This window comes from Embiotoca jacksoni, unplaced genomic scaffold (assembly GCF_022577435.1).
Source record: "Embiotoca jacksoni isolate LCO1_2020_lvr unplaced genomic scaffold, fEmbJac1.0.p SCAF_20, whole genome shotgun sequence".
NCBI classification, from domain to species: domain Eukaryota; kingdom Metazoa; phylum Chordata; class Actinopteri; family Embiotocidae; genus Embiotoca; species Embiotoca jacksoni.
The window spans coordinates 3619259-3639793 of NW_027185341.1; the positions used below are offsets into that span (position 1 = coordinate 3619259).

A 20535-nucleotide genomic window follows, 5' to 3' on the forward strand; every position below is an offset into this window, starting at 1 on the left:
TTGTTTCATCATTTAAACATATAAGTACTTTTCTGACCTGAGGATTGAGTTTAATCAGTGTTTGGGAAACCTTCCCAAACAGCATGAGGAGATGTTGCGCACAAAACAAGGGCAGCGGGGATTTTGGCTTACCGGGCTTACGTGGCGCGCTGCCCTGTGAGGTAATTAAAGTAGCACAGGGGGTTATGTCATTGAGGAGACATGTTTTTACGTCCGTCCTCTTCCTCCTATGTTTCGCTCATTTAAAAGCCTGGGATTTGTGCATTACGAGCTGGGAGAGATTTGACAAATATAAAGTTTATCGATATTTGGTTCGATCGTCACACTTCACTTGAGCGAGAAGACTCCAACATTGTTCATATATTCACTTCAGCCATTAGTAAAGCACGCCGAGATGTGCCGATATTATACATCGACCTGGTCTGTAAATCAATCCAGACTAATTTCTCAAACTTGCGTCGAAGTTGGAATCGGAGTGATTAGCTGTAGCCGTGACGTGGAAAGTAAAGGTCAGTACAGAGATGTGATTGTGACTCTGTGTGTGGATGAAGTTCCCGAGAGGCCACGAGGCAACAATTTTGCGTTGGACCCTTTTGACCCCAACTGTAGAGCAGTTTCATTATCTCGGGGACGTCCTGAAACCGAACGGCCCTGTTGAGCTGAAACGATTAGTTATTAACAATTCACTAAGTCGACTGAAAGATAATTAATAGTCCCCAATTTGGTAATGGATTAATCGTGCTGAAAATGCACTGGTAGTTTCATAGTTTTCTGTGATAGTAAACTCAACATCTTTAGTTTGATGGGTGACATTTTCTACGCTGAAACATCCAGTGACGGTAACAACACCTTTCTCAGCCGTACGCTTCTCCTGTAGTGGAATGATACCGCATGGTCGGGAGTTTTTTTTTGTCTGGTCACTACACACTAAACACACTTTACAACATTGGAGCTCAATATCAACTAAAAAGCTCTGGATCTTAAAACTTGATTTTGACACGGGGGTCGGTCTACAAGACAGAAGATGGGAGGTCGTAACGCAGCTGAACGGTTCTCGGACAAATTTGTGGTTAATCAAATTATGTTGACCCACATAACTTATGGAGTAAACCTGCCTTCACGGTCCCCTGGGAGTCTGTGGGTCTAAGTATTTGGATGTTCAGTCCAAAAAAATATTAAATAAAATATATTATTTAGGACTTGAAAACAATCAACAAAAAGAAAAAAATATATACACAACACCGCACAATAATTTGGTAAAAGGACGAGAATGGATCATCTCAAGATGCTGCACTTTCACGTCTAAAGCAGAGAGACGCTCAGATACATCGGCTCTCATGTAACAAAAGGTGTAAGAAAAGGTGCCATTTACAAAGGGAACTTGCAAATACAACAAGAAAGTAGTTGTATGAAGCTGTTTGAAGGCTGACAATGTTGTAGGATTGCAATGTTAAAATGATGGAAAGGTTTTAAAGATGAAACTGCCTGCATGTGTTACTTGGCTGGACATCAGTGGTCTCAGTCCCGAAGTTCCGCCTTAACTCTGAACACATGTTCTCCAAGTTTTCCTCTGGCAGGGTTAGGAAACGATTATTTCTCCCAGAAATTTATGGGACAAGATGTTTTGGAGTAGGAGCTGCACAGAAATGTTTGACTGCAGGGGAAACAGGGTGGATCAATAGCTCCAACACTGGGAAATGTGAGTTCAGGTGAACATTAACACTGAGGGACCAGGAGGATGCTGGTTGGCGAGCGGGCGGGGCGGTCGGGCGGGCGGGTGGGCGAGAGGGCCCGACCCGGAGCCGGGCACGGCAGTGGTGGTGTGGTGCGAGTGTGAAGTGAACGACGTCTCCTTGCCTTACTCACAGCCTGTGTGGACAGCATGTCATTGATGGAGTGGTCATACTGCTCGGCCAGGATGGCCAGCTTACGGGTCTGCTCGTCCTTCAGCCGCTTCAGCACGGCCTTGTGGTCCGACTTGGGCGTGTTCTCCAGCAGGTGGTTGCGCAGGGCCTTGTACTGGCGGGTCTGGATCTTACAGGTGTCCTGGAACTGACGCTTGATCTGAAGCTCTTTGGACTGGAGGAGAGAAGAAGAGAGATGGAAGCCGCTGGGCTGAAGTGCTCCTGTGGTTTCAGAAATGAACACAGATTAGCCAGTGTCAAAGGTTCCATAGGGAACGTTTCGTGAACGTTCAATAGGGAACATTGAGCGAAAAAAAAAAAAAAAAAAAGTTTTTATCTTTGAACTTTTAAAATTGAATCTCTATAAATGTTCATATGATCCAGTATCTCACCATAAATCAAAGATTAAAGGAAAAGTCCAAAACCTGAAAAAAAGATTTGTGTATCAGAACTTTTTCTTCTTTCCTCTCCCAGTAATTATCTGATGACTCCTCAGATTTCTCTGCTGTCCCCGTGTATAAAAGCGGATGTAAAACTAGCTCCACCTGCAGCAGCTACAACAGTAACATATCAATATAAATAATCTAATGATGTCATATATAATAATGCATCAGTCAGAGGGACCAATAAATCACTTTTACTACATTTTCTGCTAATTCTTAGACCTATGGACTTTTGCTTGTAATTGAGTATTTTTACATTTCTATATTAGTACTTTTACAATGATCTGAATATTTTTTCCATCACTAATTAGTTTTTAAAAAATCAGCAGATTTTTGTATAAAGCATTTCAGCTCTTTCACAATAAAAGACCAAAAAGTGCCATTCTGCAAGATAAGTACTTTTACTTTTTCTACTTTAAGTGTACTTTAAGCTAAACTTCTGTATTTTTTTTTTTTTTTTTTTTTTTTTTTTTTTATCAAAGCCTAAGTAACATTTAGATTGTATTCATATTCTTTTTTTTTCCCTTCCTTTACTGGGTGTGTGTCTCATAAATGTCATTTAAATTGTCAGCAAAATATTTTGTTAGAATAATTAAGGTTAATTGTATACCGTAACTGGACCTAAACATCAGGAAGAATTCAACCAAATATTACATCTACAAAGTACTGCTTGGAAGTTTGGTTTTGGAGTTAGGAAAACTTTTGGATTTAATTCACCTGACTGCAAACTCTGAAAAATACTGATGTCTGTTATCGGGGCTGTTTATGTTTACTCGTTATTTCCAGAAGGTGGCATCTAAGATACATGACTTCTCTAAAGCCAGCAATGACATGACCACATGACATACTGAGAAATAATAGGTGGGGTTTTTTTTTGTTACCTGGTAAATAAAATAAAACATGTTCGGTTAATATTGACGGTTATGTCTATAAAAAGAAATAGCTGAGAGTTGCCGTTTTAGAGTACGTCCCAAAGTAAATTGCATTTAACGTTTGGACTGGAAAATTCATTTGTTTGCGCTCATCAGTCTCTTTTTCCAATTTGCGTTCTCAAATCAAACTTCCTCACAGATTAACAGCAGGATTTAATCTGAATCCATTTGACTGGCTGAATGTTGAGAGTCACACGGTAATCTGCTGCTCTTAACGTTACGCAACTGGAAAATAATTGTGTAATTATTTGTCAGCAGTAATTCTGTCACTTCAGATCATGGTCCAAATTACTGTTCTGAAGTGAAATGATGTTTTTGTTCAAGGTCGACGGGTCACGAAATGAGTTCTACCCGTGATTTTCTGTGAGCACCAAATGTATTCATTTTCTTGTGTACAGGTTGTACAAATACTGCAGTTCTAGCATTATTACAGTTTACTGGAGTGTAACCGCGAGATGGAATTTAGACACATTTCCACACAAGCTCTCAAACAAGTATCATAAAGCAGATATATGCAGAGGAGGTTTGAGGGTCTTTGGGTAAAAACAAACAGGTTGTGTCTGTTGCAACTACTGACTTTAACAAGCAGCCAAAAGATGTTTCTAAAAAGAAAGAAATACATTTATCTTCTGCATTCTTTGTTCATATGGGATGAACAAACACCTAACGATCATTTCTTTGTCCGTCTTTTTGCTACAGGTGATGCTGATTTTGAAGAAACACCACTTAGAAATGTGAAATGTTTTGTTTAGAACTGCTGCTCGATCCATTTAGTCTGAAACTGCAGTTTTGGGGGAACGAGCCCGGAACGTTTCCCCCAAAAACGATACTTTGAGGGATTTGGAGATGTTGGAGGAACGTTCTTTAAACCGTGGAGAAGGTCTACGGCTCTGTTGAAACCAAATGTTTTGCATGATTTATGTTATGATGTTAAATAAAATAAATAAATAATAATAAAAAAAGATAATCTGCAACTTCATTCAAGTTCAGAACAGAAATAGAAATAGGTTTGTGTTCCGGTCCAAATATTATTGGATCTGACATTTGGATTGCAAAATGTAACACAGATGTGATTAATCTGTACGGACATTTAAAGCAAATAAAGTTATGTTTTTGGAGAACAAGTTCACATTAACATACTCGATTGTTATCATCACGGAAGAAAAGTGGAATAAACATCGAGCTTGTAAACCCTTGGCATATTGAGTGTATTTAAATAACAGCCCACTTCATGGCCTATAACGACTTCAGCATTTTCCACCTTCCGATTTGATAAAAATCACAGAACAGGCTGGCAATTATTTTTGGAGGATGATAAACAAAGGGAAGGGCTAACCGGATGACAACAGATATAATGTGCGGAGATACAGGAGGAATCACAATGAACAAAATGGTGAAGGGATCTTTCTGTACGCTCAGATTTGTTGACAGATTAGGGAAGAAAATAAACAAATGAAGACATGGCAATAATGGAAACAAACAAAAATCATAAAAAAACAAACAAGACAATGATTTCAACACAAAAGAATTTATTTTCTGTGTAAAGAAAAAAACCTGACAAAATGTTTTTCTATGCTTGCCAGCACACGGCTGTACAGTACGCCAACACCCATGCAGCTAAAACTGAGAATAAAATGTCTGCCGGTCAGAATGCAGTATTAGACTTATAAATACTGCATAAATTAAATTAAAAATAAAAAAAAAAAAAAAAAAAACCTCAAGGTGATAGAACTCTGTGGAAACTCAAAACACTCAAGACAGTGTCACAACAAAACAGAACGCAAACATGTAAACATACACAGAGGAGCAGGAAGTAACTCAACACAAATGTAAATCAATACAAAATAAGTTACATTCAAATAAAACAAAAAGGTTGAAACTTCTCTTTTTAAATTGGACTTTTTAAATGCAGGTCCTCTTAAAAAAACAAACAAAAAAAACAGCCTGACGTTTTTGTTCCCCCTCGGTCGTATTACGGCGAACACACCGAGTACAAGACTCCTCCATGTAAACGGCTCGAAACGTCGTCCCGCTAACTTCTAAGCACGAATGTGTTTTGCTCGGTCAGATTCCCCTTTCGCAAATCTTTGTTTGTCGCACCTCCAATTTCCCCTCATCAGAGCGAGTTTGGTGTCGAGAGACAGAAACAGCACTATTAAGTGTCGAGTTTCTTTTTTTGGTCTGGCTAAAGTCGAGCTGAAACGATTCATTGACTGGCAAAAAAAAAGAAAAAAAAAAAAAGAAGAAGATCATTTTGATGATCAACTCATCGTTTCAGTCCATTTTTCAAGCAAAAACAGTAAAAAATAAAATAAAATAAAAAGGCAAACATTGTCTGGTTTAAGCTGCTCGCAGCAGAGGATTGCCTGCGTTTCTCTTTCATTTAATAATGGTGACTAGAAATCTTTGGTTTCAGGAGGCAAAGAGATGTTTGAAGACATCAAGCTTAAAGGTGAAGGGAATTTGCGATAAACATTTTTTTTTCACTATTTTCTGATTTTTCACAGGCTGAGTGTTTAATTGACAAAAAAAAAAAAAAAATCAGCATAAAAAAAATTATGATTGCAAATGACCAAACCTAAACTGAAATGACATGTTCTCCAGCATTTGGTATTTCTTTTTTTTTTTTTTTAAAAAAAGGCCTTTGGGACAGTGCAAAAATGAAATCAGCATTTGATATTATTTGACATCAGTCTTTTCTTCATTTGATATTGAGCTGCTAAGTTTTAAAATTTCCATTTCAGTAGTTTCATCATCCTGTTTATAATTTTCATGATTGTAGAGCTTATCACATACGTGTTCAAATTAACTGCATATACAGTAAACATGTATGTAAATAATATTGGCAGACATAATAGATATTGGAAATGTTTGACTTTCTAATATTGGTATTAGCCTCAAAAATCCAGTAACAATCACGCTCTAGATTGTATGTCTCAAAAGATTGCCTATATGGCTTCGTATAAATTACATTACATTGCAATATTAAATAAGACTTTTATTCTATTCTACTTTTACTACTCCAAAGCTCATCCTGTTACCTAATGTTTCCATAATAAATGTAGGACACGGCACTTCACAACAGACTCCTAACATTTGTGCAAACAGTTGAAAGTATAGGCACTATTCTTATATGACTATTAGGGGGAAATGTTTACATGGTAAATCATAACAAGAGTATTGCATAAGAGCGCAACAAAAGAGCATACCTAACTACAATCTTAAAGATGATGGTTCCACCAGCTGTGTGTGTAATAATAATAAAAACAATAATCATGCCTTAACACGAAACACTGAACCCAGCTAAATGATCCCCCGTGCTTTATAATTTGAAGAACGAAAAAGACCTTCAACTGAGCTTCATCCGCTTTGCTTCAAACAATGTCTCACAATGGTCCAAGGTATTTGCACTCAGCCGTTTATTGCACTTTTCTTTTGACTGAGCGCTAGTGTTCGGGGGTGACGTTAGTGAAAATATGGAGCTATCTTCTGCATTTTCACAGTATTCAGCTTGGGGAAGTAAAAATTGTAGCCACAGAGCTATGTAACACTGTGATATTTGTTCTGCGCTGAGAAAACAGTGCACCCTGTGAAATAAGACCACGATCCCAAAAAAAAAAAAAAAAAAAAAAGAGAGAGAAAAAGATTGCACAAAAAAACGGTCTTTAAAATAACCATTAAAAAAAAAATATTTGTCTTACAAATTAAGAGCAAAATCATAAAATGAAAGAAACTTTAAGGAACTTTTACAAAAAGCACAATAATTAAATGTTATAACTTCACTGGGTTTGGTGCAACAACTGTGGGTTCAACAGCTGGTTCAAGCTTGCAGACCCCACTGATTCAACAGTATGGCTTGAGTGCACACACACGCACGCGTGTTTGATTATGCTTCTAAAGCCAAAATCCCTTTCAGCCAGCGCACACAGATGCACATGCGTGTGCTTGTGTGTGCGTGTGCGTGTGTGTGTGTGTGTGTTGCAGGTAAATATGGCTCATCTTTGTGAAATGTGACCAGAAACCAGTTTGGAAATTATGAGAGACACATGGGCCCGAACCAACAAGACACACAAACAAACAATGGCGGATGGATGGAAGGGTGGAGTATGATCACGCTCACACACGCCACCACCAGCACACGTTTCCGCCCCCATTTACTCTTCAACTTTTGTCTCGCTATCTCCACGGCCGAATTTTCCTCCTGACAAACCTTCCAGATGAAGTTCGCCTCAACGCGCACTCCCACCTCGACTCGTCGCGAAACATCCTCTCCCTTTCTTCCCTCCTCTGCCTCTCCCTCTCTCGCCTCCTGCTCTCCCTCTGTCTCCTGTCTCTGACCTCCCAGGGCAGCAGTTGGGGCAACCTGCTCGGGATCTCCGTCTTCAAGAGGCCCAGAGTTTGGAGTTTGGTCCGGACACTGAGCGGCAGCTTCTTAAGAATCTGCCCGGCTAGTTTTAGCACTACCGAGTTAGCCAGATCGGCCAGGACCCCGAGGGGGCGTCTGCTGAACCGCCTGACCCAGAGCATGCCTTTGGCCACGGGAGAGGTGTTACTGCAGCGAGCCTGATGCTCTAACGGCAAGCTCTTCAGGGGGACGGGGATTTTGGACTGCCGCACGCCCCAGTTGCGCCCTGCTTTGGGGAACATCTCGTAAAGGTTACGCTCGGCCATACCGCCCAGGACCGACTGGCACATGGCGAACAGGGGTCGAGGCAGGCGGAAGAGGACGCGCATGCAGAGGCGGTTGACTTTGCGGGGTGCGTACTGAAGGAAGTCACGGGCCGGCCTGACAATCAGCACCACGACCAAGTAGAGGGAAAGGAAGAGGGAGGGAGAGCTGAGGAAGGAGGCCGAGATCAAAATCACGGGGATGTAATAAATCCCTAAGCTGAGGGAGAGCCCTAAACTGAAGAGGCTGCTGGCCCAGAGGCTGAGTGACAGGTAGGTGGAGAGGGACAGAGAGCAGCAGGACCGGAGGAAGAGGTACGAGAAGAAGAGCGCCAGCAGGGCGAGCTCGGCCGAGAGGAGCAGCGAGGCCACCGAGGGCAGCGGCGGTGAGCGACGGAGGGAGAGGAGGAAGATGCAGAGGAGCAGCAAAGTGAGGTTGGAGGGCTGGGCGGGCAGCGGAGAGCGAGAGGAGGAGGCAGATGGCGTGAGAGAAGAGTGAGGGGAGAGAAGTCTGGGCGGGGGGGAGGAGGGGGGGGAGGGGCGGCGGCTACAGGCTCCAGCTCCTCTTGGGCGTCAGGGAAGTCAAACTCTGACAGCTCATCGATGTCTCGCTCTCTGCGTCGTCTCTTTTCTGGGGACGACGACGATATGTGCTCCGATGGACAACCGTCAGCCACACCCCGGCCCTCTTCCTCCTCCTCATCATCATCATCAACATCATCATCATCATCAACATCATCATCGGTGTCTACATGTGCAGTGTTACTGGGATCCTCCTCGTACTCCCACTGAACTCCTTCGATTTCCCTCCCCTCGGTCCCCTCCTCCCCAATTTTCCACTCATCCTCATCTTCTCTGCCTTCATTTCCGTTTGGTTTCCCGTCCTCCTCGTCTACCTCATCCTTCCCTCCGGCCGCAGCGCCACTCCCTCCCTCCACCCCGTCTGTGCCTCCACTGAAAGCTCCATCCTCTCTGTACTCCGCCACTGCTCCGTCAAGCTCATCAGCCTCCTTCGCTACCGCCTCGTTCTCCTTCTCTAACTCACCGCCGCCGCCGCCACCACCACCTCCCTCCACCTCCACCTCCACCTCCACCGGCCCTGCCTCACTGTCCCAGCTGTCGCTCGGCCCCTCTGTCGACTGGCTGTCTCTCTCCTCGGGAGACCCCTGGCTCTGGGTGCTCTCACTCACTTTGAGGCTCTTGGGCTGCTGGCGGACCTCCACGGCGTGTTTCTGACGCAGCTCCTGCTCGCGCCTCTTGTTGTACTCCATCTGGTTGGTGAGCTCCGTCTGGTGCTGCGTGCGGATCAGATCGGCCCGCGTTCGCTGCACCAAACCCAGCTGGCGGAACTCCAGCTCCTGGGTGGACTCGTGGTGACGCAGCAGCATGGCGCACTCCAAGTCCTTCAGAGTCTGCTTTTTATTCAGCTCCTGGAGAAGAAACCATAATGAAGAGGTGGACATGGGAGACGTATTCACGGAAAACAGTTCTCTACAGACGTTAGGTTTCCCCACACAGAGCACATGCTTTCAACTTTCCAAAGTATACGTATGTAAAGGCAGGTAAATAACACCCAGTGGTCACTTTAGTAGGTAAACCTGCAAAATGTATTTTATAGGATGTCTATTATTAAGCTTGCAGTTCGCAGTGGTGTTGCAATTGACTTTTATATTGAGGGAGATCAAATATTAGAAACAATTCGATGTCATGGAGGCCAGTAGGACACCGCAGCTCAATGCAATGTAAGTAATAAACTGAGATTGTTCCAAACTGTTGAACTAAGTTGGGTGCCATTATATTCAAAGATCTTCCAGATGTTTTGTCAAAACCTAAATTACATATGCAAAGTATGCAGCGTATAGTTTTCATGTGGGAAACTCTGAAATCCAGTTTCAACTGTCTTTTTAAAGTTTTAATCCACATGCCAATAATTTGAACTACTCAGACAATGAGGTGTTTGAATCCCCAAAAATATTTTTTTCTGTCCAAAATGTTTTTATTCATGATGTTTTAATCTAATTTTGATACGTCAATCAAATTGGAAAAAAAAAAAGAAGCTACCTCTCTGAGCAGATCCTGCTCCAGGTTGTGGCGCGCCAGCACCATCTTCCTCTTGTACTGGCGACACTGAAGCTCATAATACTGCCTCTGCCTCCGCAGCAGGCCGGCCTCCTCCTCGGCCTGCAGCTGCTGCAGACACTCCTTCTGGTGCACCAACCACTCCTGTTTCTCCCGCTTTGGTGTCGACTGGTTCTCATTCAGCTCCTAGAATGGAAAGAACGGTATTTAGCCAAACCAACGCAGCTTCTGGAGTGTTATTATTGTGCTGCAAAGTTCGTTTTAAGTTGCAGTGTAAGAAAACAAAAGCTGAATCGGGAGAGAGGCGTCACAAACATGAAAAACTGTTCACCCACACCCACTTCATGCAAAAGAGGAACCGTGTTATAATCCATACTTCTCTCACTGTGGATGTTTGTCTAAATCACTGCTCGGCAGCTGACTGGTGACATAATGTCACTAAACCTAGAAGCACCTCTTTGAGCTGCTCTTTGCGCTGTCGATACTGTCGTTTCTGGGACTCCAGCAGACCGGTCAGCTCCTTCTTCTGCTGGGCCAGTATGTGCTGCTGGAACTTCTTCTCTTCAGTCAGGACCGCCTTTGTCTGTAAAAAACAAACAAACAAACAAAACAAAAATTCTATCTCAGTAAGCAGGAGAAAAAGAGGAAGGAAATTCCAGAACATGGAGACTGAAAAAGAAAATGCACATGGTGTCCTAAACTGCAGTTGATTCTTGAACATCGTTTTATCCCGCACGTGCGCTCAACACATCTGCTTCACGACTTGTTTAGCGTTCCCATCTTGTACGATTCCATCTCTTCGTTCTCCTCTCACCGTCACTCGTTCCACCACAAGCTCACCTCTTTGTCCAGGATGGCCACATGCTTCTTGGAGAGTTTTTCTCCCTCCATTGAGAAGCTGTTCCTCTGATTCTCCAGCTCTTTGTCCAGCCTCAGCTGATGCTCATCCATCTCTGCCTTCAGCTTGTTCTCCAGGCCCATCAGCTGTTTCTGGTGCTGGCGTCGCATCCGCTTGTACCTGTGAGCAGACACAAGGCCAGAAGTTATGAGATGGAAGAAGATCATTTTGAAGGCTATTTCGAACAAGGTTTTCACTGAAGCCTTCGTCCTTTTTGAAGTCAAAAACATTAAGGCTGTCCTTTTAATTTAAAGTTTTATGAGGTGAGCTCTGCTCATCCCTTTCCAAGTGTAATTAGTATCAATAATTACATATATAAACTCAACAAGTTTTCTTGTTCCTTAAAGCAATGTACACCTAATAAGAATCATGACCTCACCCAGACATCTGCTCTCGGAGGGCTGAGCCCTGCTCATGTTCCTGGATCTGACGGGTGACCAGCGAGGCCGTCCTGATGGTGGCAAAATGGTCTCGGCCACGTCTGCGTCGGCCCCCTCCTCCTCCTCCGCCTCCTCCTCCGCCTCCTCCTCCTCCACCACCTACACCTACACCTACACCTCCTCCTCCACCTATAACTACACCTCCTCCACCTACACCTCCAGCAGATGAAGCTTCTCGTTGTGGGTCGATCTCTGGCTGATAGGGATCATCGTAGATGTTGTCATGGCTCTACAGGGTGGAGAAAAAAAACAAAGCAGGAAAGAAAATTTAACACGAAGGGTATGATTTACCAATAGGAACATTTAACCTGACTTTAACTGGCTTGTGCGTCGAGGTAAACAGTCACTGTCAAGAGTCACAACCACTGACGGTCGGGCAGCTGGTTTGGCGTTGTGTACGTGAGCCTGCTACAGTGCAGTGTTGTGATTTTCTGCTTTACTCTTTCAGTGGCAAGACTGACATGTCTGCTCTTTTATTGTCCTTTCCCTATAGATGGTGAAAGTATTCATGTCAAACTGGCCTGACAACAACAGAAATACTTCAATATAAAGTAAAATAGTTTAACTCCAGTACTAAATGTACAAAAAAAAAAAAAAAAAAAAAAAAAAAAAAAAAAAAAAAAATAGATATTTTTGTGTCACAAAGCAATAGCGCTTTACAAGACTGATGGACATGGCATCAGGGAGGAGTTTGGGAGGGAATGGACACTCAGAGAACGTATCCACCCACAGACAGTTTGATTATTGGACAGACCAGGGGTTTGTGTAGGACGGAGCTGTTGGAGGTGACGGTGTGCTCTCCCTCCTGCATCATGGCCATCTCCCCGCTGTCGTCGGAGCCGTCCGCCAGACTGTTGACCGAGCTGCTCTGGGAGCTGGCGCTGATGGACATGGACGGCAGAGAGTGGGAGCTCTCCATGCTGTTGACTGTGCCGGTGCGCAGCATATACTGCTCCACATCCTGACAGAGAGGAACAAGAGGAAGTTTGTCAAAATGGTTAGAAGATTCTGGGGCAAAGAAAACACTTTCAAGATGGGGACTGGGTTTTTCCTCTGCTTCACAGACTGACAGACAGTTTCTAACATTCATAAACATGCTTATGCTGTGCAGAATATCTCTCTGAGCAGGCACACTTTAAAAAGACAGGCCTCGGAGAGAAAAACGCAGATACAAATTCTCTGAATTCCTTCATTTCCTTTTGGTTGAACATCCAGTTAGAACTGAATCGAAACAAAGGCCTTTGTATGGAGATGAAGAGGTTCTATGTGACTGAACAATACAAAGGCAGGATCTTTTAGGAGATCCTGATACATTGTTAGTTTCGGTATATCCATGTCTTTCTTTACGGCAGCTTGTATGCCTACAGTCTAACACCAGTCAGATTGACTTAATAAATTTAAAGCAATGCTAACTGTCCTCACTCAACAAAACCAGGATAATCCATGTAATCCACTGTAATGTTCAAAGGAAACACAAATTCTGCGCTGAAACCCTTCCTCCTCATCCGTCCCATTCTCACCTCCTCCTCATCGCCTCCTTCTGGTGCAGGACCGTTGTGTGCCTCGTGAAAGAGGATTTTCTTCATCTTCCGGTACTGAAGGTTGTCCAGCTCACGGACGGCGTCCTTGGTGCGCGCGATCAGGTCCATCACAACTGTCATGGGCCGCTCTCTGCATAGGAAGTGGTGCTGGGTGGATGGACGGGTGAAGAGAGTGAGTGAAATGGACCGAGACAGGAGGAACAATTTAATGGTCACAGGTTGCTGAAGGTCAGAGGTCAAAGTTTCTGTATATCAGGAGCAACCAATGCGAAGCCTACATGCGAGTTGGGGTGCTGGTTTCGGGGCTAGGTGATTAAAGCTCATATGTTGATGTTCATTATTCGTCTTTATGAAGGGGTTCTGCTTATCAGCCACAATAAGTAGTTTAACAGACCTTAAATTCACATTGGGGGACTTTTTCTGTACATCTGTATCTTTAACACAGAAGACATGACACTTCTGGACACATCGGGATTCATGATGCAATCAATCAAACCCAAATATGTAACCGTTTATATGTTGCATAACTTTGGGCCTATTTCATTCATCTGTGTGGTGAGTATGGTCTCGTCTCAGCATTTGTGACGGCTTAAAGAAAGAAACATGTTTCTGATGATTTCCATCAAAGAGATGATGGGCTGCACGTCGGCACAGTGCCACTAGTCCTAGCTGCTGGCTATACAACACAAAAGATTGGTCATTTAAAAAATACATACAAATGTCCGTGATTGTTGGCGCAAAATTACCCATCAACTAAATTACCCTGCCTTGCTTGACACAAAAGCTCTTCAATGATAATACCTTCTTTGCTGGCACGTTGCCCCTCCACTCAATATTTTCCGTCATCAAAGCAGGAAAATATGCTTTGAAATTAAAAGCGCAAAGCAAATTATTTGTTTCCCCCTACAGCAGCCAGCTGACCTGCTGGTTATGCCGGTGCATGCTGGAGCAAACAGCGAAAGCAAATATAGACAGAGACTCGAAAACTGAAGGGAAAGTGGAACAAATTCATTCTAATGTAATTTAGAACACCTGATGAACAAAACAGAAAACTGCATTTTAATCCCTTGACTGCATGTAACCATCAATTGAGGGAATTGTTTTATTAGAACATATACATATTATATCCGAAATTATTTGAGGATATCAGGCCTTTGGCTAAAAGCTCTTCTTTCCTTTTTTTTTTTACAAGGATAATCTTCAACAATCTGATATTCAGAAGCCTCCTTTTACCTTGAGCAGCACATCAGAGGTAGGTCTGTCCTGGGCGATCTTCTGCAAACAGGAGTCCACAAAATTGCGGAAATAATCCGACCTGTAAAACATAAAAATGTCTTTATAAAGGGCATCCATCACATTTTCATTATTATGTTCTGATAAATGAAAGCAGCTTGTGCAGTTTGTTCAGCTGCAACATCAAAAGAACAAAGCACCGACTTTAAAAGCCTTTTCAAATGTCTCGACCCTGACAGACAGCACACTGGTGCGAAACAGTAACGGTATGCGAAATTATCAATTCAATCAATCCTCGATGCTTTGAAACCCGAGAAGGCCTCTAATAAAAGCAGCTACTCTTTGAAACCATTAACATTTGACATAATCAATAACGACCAAAGAAAATGATCATCTTTGCTTACAAGGACTCAGACCAGTTGAGAGGTTTAATCATGTCTCACCAGTGATTCGACTGCAATACGGGGCTCTCATTCTGGGCGATGTGGTATAAGGCACTCATAGCATTCATGTTGAACAGAGGAGGCTTCCTTTCCGCTGGAGACAAAGGAGAAAGCAAAGGAAATGGTTGGATGCTTTCAATTTTGTGAACACACAAACAGACACAAAAAAAAAAGAAAAACCATTTCATGGCCACGTCTTACCCAGCTCTATGCAGGTAATGCCAAGTGACCACACATCCACCTTCCCGTCGTACTGACCCTCGTCCATGGCAAGAATCACCTCAGGGGCCATCCTGCATGGAGGAAACGACAACAACACAGCAACAGCAGTTCAGCCGTTTCCAGCTCTTTTCCTTTGATCCTGGACCAACAAAGAAGAGCACCTCAGGGCTCACAGTCATTTCCAATGTCCACAGCACGTGAACAGACATGATGAGGGGTTGGCTGCCTCTCGTACAGTAACAGCAACATGCAGCGGCTGAACGCTGCTCGCTCTGATGCACTTGTGAGAAATATACATGTAGCGCTGACAGTAGTGCTTCCCGCCAGTCAGGTATACAGGTCAAAATAATGGAGATGCGATACGCAAAGATTTATGGGATTGTGTTACACTTTTCTTGTACTACAGTTGATGGCACTTGGTACGTGACTGTAAAAAAAAAAAAAAAAAAAAAAAAAAAAGCATAATTAAAGACATAGCTCGCTCTCAATCTGCTGAAAATCACAGCGAAATTTGAGCATTTTTTAAATACTACTGTATGTATTGAAAGTAGCAAGGATGCTAATGTTAGCACAAAGCTCGTCGTCCAACCCAGAGCACCAGCAGTTCAGCGCCAGTCATTAGTCAGAATTTGTTTTCTTGATTTGCTTTTACAGAAAAAGAAAAAAAAAATAAAAAAAATAATCACTTCCAGCTCTGCAGAAGCAATCGTTTTGATTGGTTTTTTTTTGTTTTTTTTTAAAGGACTGCATAATTATATGTCAACACTTATGAGTAGAAAGTTGGATGTTTTACCAGTAAGGTGTTCCCACAAAGGAGTTGGCTGGAGCGACTATGGAGGCAGAGCCAAAGTCTCCCAGTTTGACCTGGCCGGGCTCCGTTAACAAGATGTTTCCTGCTTTCACATCCCTGTGAGGGAGAAATGATCAGATAGAGGAAAATGACAGGACAGGAAAAATGTGAGGAAGGCAAAACAAACAGAGAGACACGTGAGACAAATTGCATTGTTGGAGGTCGGGGACAAGCAAGATGCACTGAAATGTGTTGCCGCTCAGTGTGTGAGCGGAGAGCAGCAGGAGAGCAGAATAGATGTAGATAGTGAGAACAGGAAGGGGGGAGGGGGGGTGTTACCTGTGAATCATGTTGTGAGAGTGAAGATACACCAGTCCCTGCAATGCACCATGGGTTATGGCAGCTATTTCCACTTCCTGGAGGGGTTTCTTGTGGACTGGGTGAAGAGAGGTGTTAGGAGACGTCAAGTGTTTTGTGAATGATGTGAATAACTGCAAAATGTAATTAACTCATTGTTAGTGTTTTGTAATGACTCATTTGTCTCTGTTCTTTCCTGCTTACCTTCTAGGAGGTCAGAAGCTGAACCCAAACAATACTCCATCACCAGCTATGAGAGAGACAAGGAGAGTTAAACTGCAGCCCACGAGTGTACCACGAGGTTTTTGCGCTTAGGGCAGTTTTCCCTCAGACTTAAATGTCACCTATTTTACACATTTCTGGTGTTTTATTTGCAAACTTGACAAATCTGTGAGAAGACATTTTTGTGGTTTTAAGTTCAAAAATATATATATATTTTTTTTTGATAAATATCACAAAATAGCTTTACACCTCCTCTCGTAAGTTTTTCTCTAGAGCTGTACCAAGAACAGCTTTTGTGTCTGAATCCTCTCTTCTGATTGGCTGACTCTTTTCTGAGTGACGCACGCTTACGCCAATCACAAGTTTTCTTTGGTGTTGCCGCTTGCTAGCGCTGCAACCGAACAACTGCTTGGCATTATCTTCTTCTAAAAGGTTGGACAGTGGGACATGTTGAGGGTAAACATATGACATAAGCATGAGTTTGTGACATCTCAAATTTACAGGAGTCCAAAGTGCACAGTTGCTGATTGTGTATTTTCCATGGACTGAGTCTTTTGACACTATTACCCTACTTATATAGCATCTAGACCTGATTTATAATTAAAAAATAAATAAATAGATATGTAAATGTGTACAGTATGGGACCTTTAAAGTGGGAAAGTTGTTCTTAATCTAAGGTGATGCCCAGGAAAGTATTCTCATGCTAAAACAGAAGTCTGACTTTTGCCTCTGGAGATCCGGATCAATCCCACAGCGTCTGCATCAGATGCAAACTCATTACACAATGTGTCAGACCAGCATTACGAGAGAGTATGAACGTTAAGAATACAGTGCTATATGCTTTACTGTAAAAAATACACTTACACGATACAGCAGATAACTGAAATAATTTAACTTTTTAGGGCTTTTGCCACCGCATCAACTTTTACAGACGGACCAAGAACCTTTTGAGGAACAGAGAATAAATCGATCTCGGTCCAAATTCTGTTGGTTCAGAAGTTTTGGGGAAGAGCTGACAACCAGTCATTAGTCAAAAACAGAGTCTGTGGCAACTATAACTTGCGTACTGCTTCCTGGACAAAATAAGGAAGTACTAGAAACTGCTGCCATCAATAGGATGAGGGTGAGGAGGTAAAGAAAAAAGGAACGAGAGAGAAACAGATTTGATGTCATGTTTTCATGGCTCTTAGGGTCTGAAGCAGTCTTGCAAGTGCAAAAAAAGAACAACATGACGACACTTTGTTGTTGTTGTTAAAATGCTGCCAATTTTTTCTAATCCATCATTGGACGGTTTTAACCGACCTTAATGGTACTTCAAACACAGAGGAAACAGAGGAATATGCAGGAGGGACTTTTAGTTTCTAGTTTATTTCTTAAGTTTAGTTCTGTTTTTGTCCTTTTGTCAAAGAAGGCCATTGGTGGTGCAAAAACATGCACTGAAATCGCAGGAGGGGTTGAAAGCCTGTAAAGAACCTGTTAGTTTGAAGGGGCTGCTACTAAAAGTCTGATTCGGTGTGCCTAAAGTACCAACACTTACCCACTGAAAAGCACATTTTGCACATATAAAATAATGAATTTCATGAACGTAACGTTGAGTGGTGTGGAATGTCTGCCCTGCACAATCAATTTACACACACACTCACACACACACTCACACACACACACACACACACACACACACACACACACACACACACACACACACACACACACACACACACACACACACTCTCTCTCACACACACACACACACACACACACACACACACTCATACTCTCTCTCTCTCTCACACACACACACACACACACACACACACACACACACACACACACACACACACACAGACACACACACACACACACACACTCACCCAGGCGGTGTGCTCTCTCAGGTAGCAGCCACGGTACTCAACAGTGTTGGGGTGGCGCAGTTTCTGGAGGAACTTCACTTCCTTGATGATATCCTGCCATTTCTGGAACAAGCACAAGACATCCGATCACCACAGAGCAAATCTGCTCCCACAGATGAACTGATCTTTCATCTACAGCAGATTGAGGACGGGACAGTTGTCGGGTCCTACCTCATTGGACTGTTTGCCACTGTAGGACATCTTCTTGATGGCCACCACCTCATTTGTGCGGATGTCATGGGCCTGATGTAGAAATGTTAGAGGCAAAAAGATGAATTCCTTGAAGCAATGGATGATTTTCAAACCATGTTTTTCAGCTTTCTTTAAATAGTAAAGATGGCATTGCCTTGTTTTTTTCCCAACCAGTTAATTAGAATTAAGGTTCAGCGTCAGCTGTCTGACGGCACCAAAGCAACAATTTTTTTTCCACAAAAGACTTGAGAACAATGTGATTCATCAGTCACCTTTTTTCTTTTTTTTCATTCAACACAACAAAGAAATCACTATCACATAAACCAGAGATTTCTGCTGAGCTTCTCTTCTGCCCTCCCCTGTCCGTCCCGTCATCCATGACTAGCTCTTCATCACCCTTCATTAAACAGGGCTCTTCATCCACCACTGGAAAGTTGTTCTTTGAGCCCGACTCACACCATGTTTTGATTTTTTTCCCCCCTCTCTCTCTCTCCTGCCACCTTTCAACTTCAGCTGACAGGTTTATCCACCGTATTACTTACAACATCACTCTCACTGTCGACTGTCAGCTATTCTCTTATGCTTACTGTCTCCTGCTCTGACATAAGCTCGATTCACCACAGTAACTACATTTGAATGATGAGACCGCAAATTAAATAATGTGAAAAAACAGCCTTTTAAATGTATGTTTTTTCACACTCATTTGAAAAGTTTTTGGATTATACCATGACAATGTTATTTGTGGCAACTATCTCATGGAGTTTGATTTGCTAAATCAATTACTATTAAAACTATAACTAGGAATTATTTTCAGTCTTCAATATTAACTTCATTCTATAGATTGTTTTTTTTTTTATTTTGTCTATATGAAGCCAAAATTATGACTAACTTCCATCTTAAGGTAGCAAAGACCGGGGAGATTTTGTCTTACCGGAGACAAGTAGACCAGTCAATACATTATGGAAGATAATGGTTCATTTGTATTGTACAGTGGTGACTTTATGTGTTGTTAAAGTATAAAAAAAATAAATTAAAAAAAAAAAACAAGTTCATTTTCTTTTATGTCTTGATCTGAAGAACAGCTCAACAAGATTCATAATACAAATGCCTTGCTGGCTCCATACCTCAGACAAGTGCATAATACAAACAGAAATCAATCAGCACATTTTTAACAAGTAGAAAAACAGCTAGAGAAAATTCAACGCAAACTATGTGACAAAAAAAACAAACAAGAGAAGTCCAGATTTCAATAACAGATTTTCAGCTCAGTTACTTATCATTATTTCTTAAATCATCAGACATCGTATTCATTTTTTACAGATGTAGTTGTATCAACAGAGTGGTAACGCTACAAACTAAACTTTATCATTTCAAATATGATAATGCACAAAATCATAAAGCACAAATTTTAAGTTTTAAATGCTTCGTTCACCCGCATCTTGAGGCCAGTTGACATAAAACAAAATTTTAAAAAAAGACAGACAATTCTACCCAACAACAGATTACCAGTATCGCATATACAAGCTCTAACGTGTGCGCATGCAAACTGTGGCCCCTGCTGTACTTTGACAAACTCAGACAGCAATGAAAGTAACTTACGAAGTAGACTGCTCCGAAGCTCCCATGGCCGATCTCCCTCAGGTCCGTGAAGAGCTTCTCGGGATCCTCCCGGCAGAACAGCTCGGCCACCTCCGGGTCCTTCAGGCTCCCGGCCCGCACACTCGACGGCATGACCAGCGCCTGGTGAGCGGGACGAGAGACACACGGGGTGAGCGTCTTGTTATCGGGAAGGAAACATTCGGCTTGGAAACACTTGGGAAATATGCTCTCGTCTGTCAGGTACGAGCGACACACTTGGATCTGTTGGAGAAGTCGTATACAAGGATGTAGCTGCTGCATTTTTTTTTTTTTTTGAACGTCCATTGAAAGTTAAAAAAAAAACTTTTTTTTTGTAATAGATCTTGGTGCCTGCCCAGCAATTAGCGAGAGCACCTTTCTACCTTCACTTACACAATGTTAGTTATCATTTTACACTGACACTGAATTATTCCTGGCTCTGCGAATCTCACCAATTACCAACACATTAGTCGGCAGCTCCAGACATTGTTTGCCGTTCCACTTCACAGAATTGTGTCACTTCGGTTCATGAATAAAAAGTGTATCCTGCACTACAACTGCGGTTAAAGTATCTAATGATACAAAAATGCTAATTTGTGTTGGCTCATTTGGACGGAAAACATCAAAGTGCCCGTTGGCTTCAA

At 42.5% G+C, this 20535-nt stretch overlaps 1 protein-coding gene and 1 pseudogene across 1 annotated transcript in view; both read right to left on the reverse strand.

The window, feature by feature from the left end:
* Window positions 1–20535, reverse strand: part of LOC138201984 (serine/threonine-protein kinase TAO2-like) — a 29019-nt gene that overhangs the window by 5215 nt on the left and 3269 nt on the right. Inside the window, 17 exon segments of the mRNA XM_069155613.1 lie at window positions 1867–2079; window positions 9138–9377; window positions 10009–10212; window positions 10481–10609; window positions 10867–11044; window positions 11304–11593; window positions 12119–12325; window positions 12885–13052; window positions 14139–14220; window positions 14582–14675; window positions 14783–14874; window positions 15597–15710; window positions 15933–16029; window positions 16155–16200; window positions 18044–18145; window positions 18254–18325; window positions 19874–20014. Of these exon segments, the coding sequence (XP_069011714.1) occupies window positions 1867–2079; window positions 9138–9377; window positions 10009–10212; window positions 10481–10609; window positions 10867–11044; window positions 11304–11593; window positions 12119–12325; window positions 12885–13052; window positions 14139–14220; window positions 14582–14675; window positions 14783–14874; window positions 15597–15710; window positions 15933–16029; window positions 16155–16200; window positions 18044–18145; window positions 18254–18325; window positions 19874–20005 (2460 nt within the window). The 5' untranslated portion in view covers window positions 20006–20014.
* LOC138201998 (serine/threonine-protein kinase TAO2-like) lies at window positions 4792–9131 on the reverse strand (annotated as a pseudogene).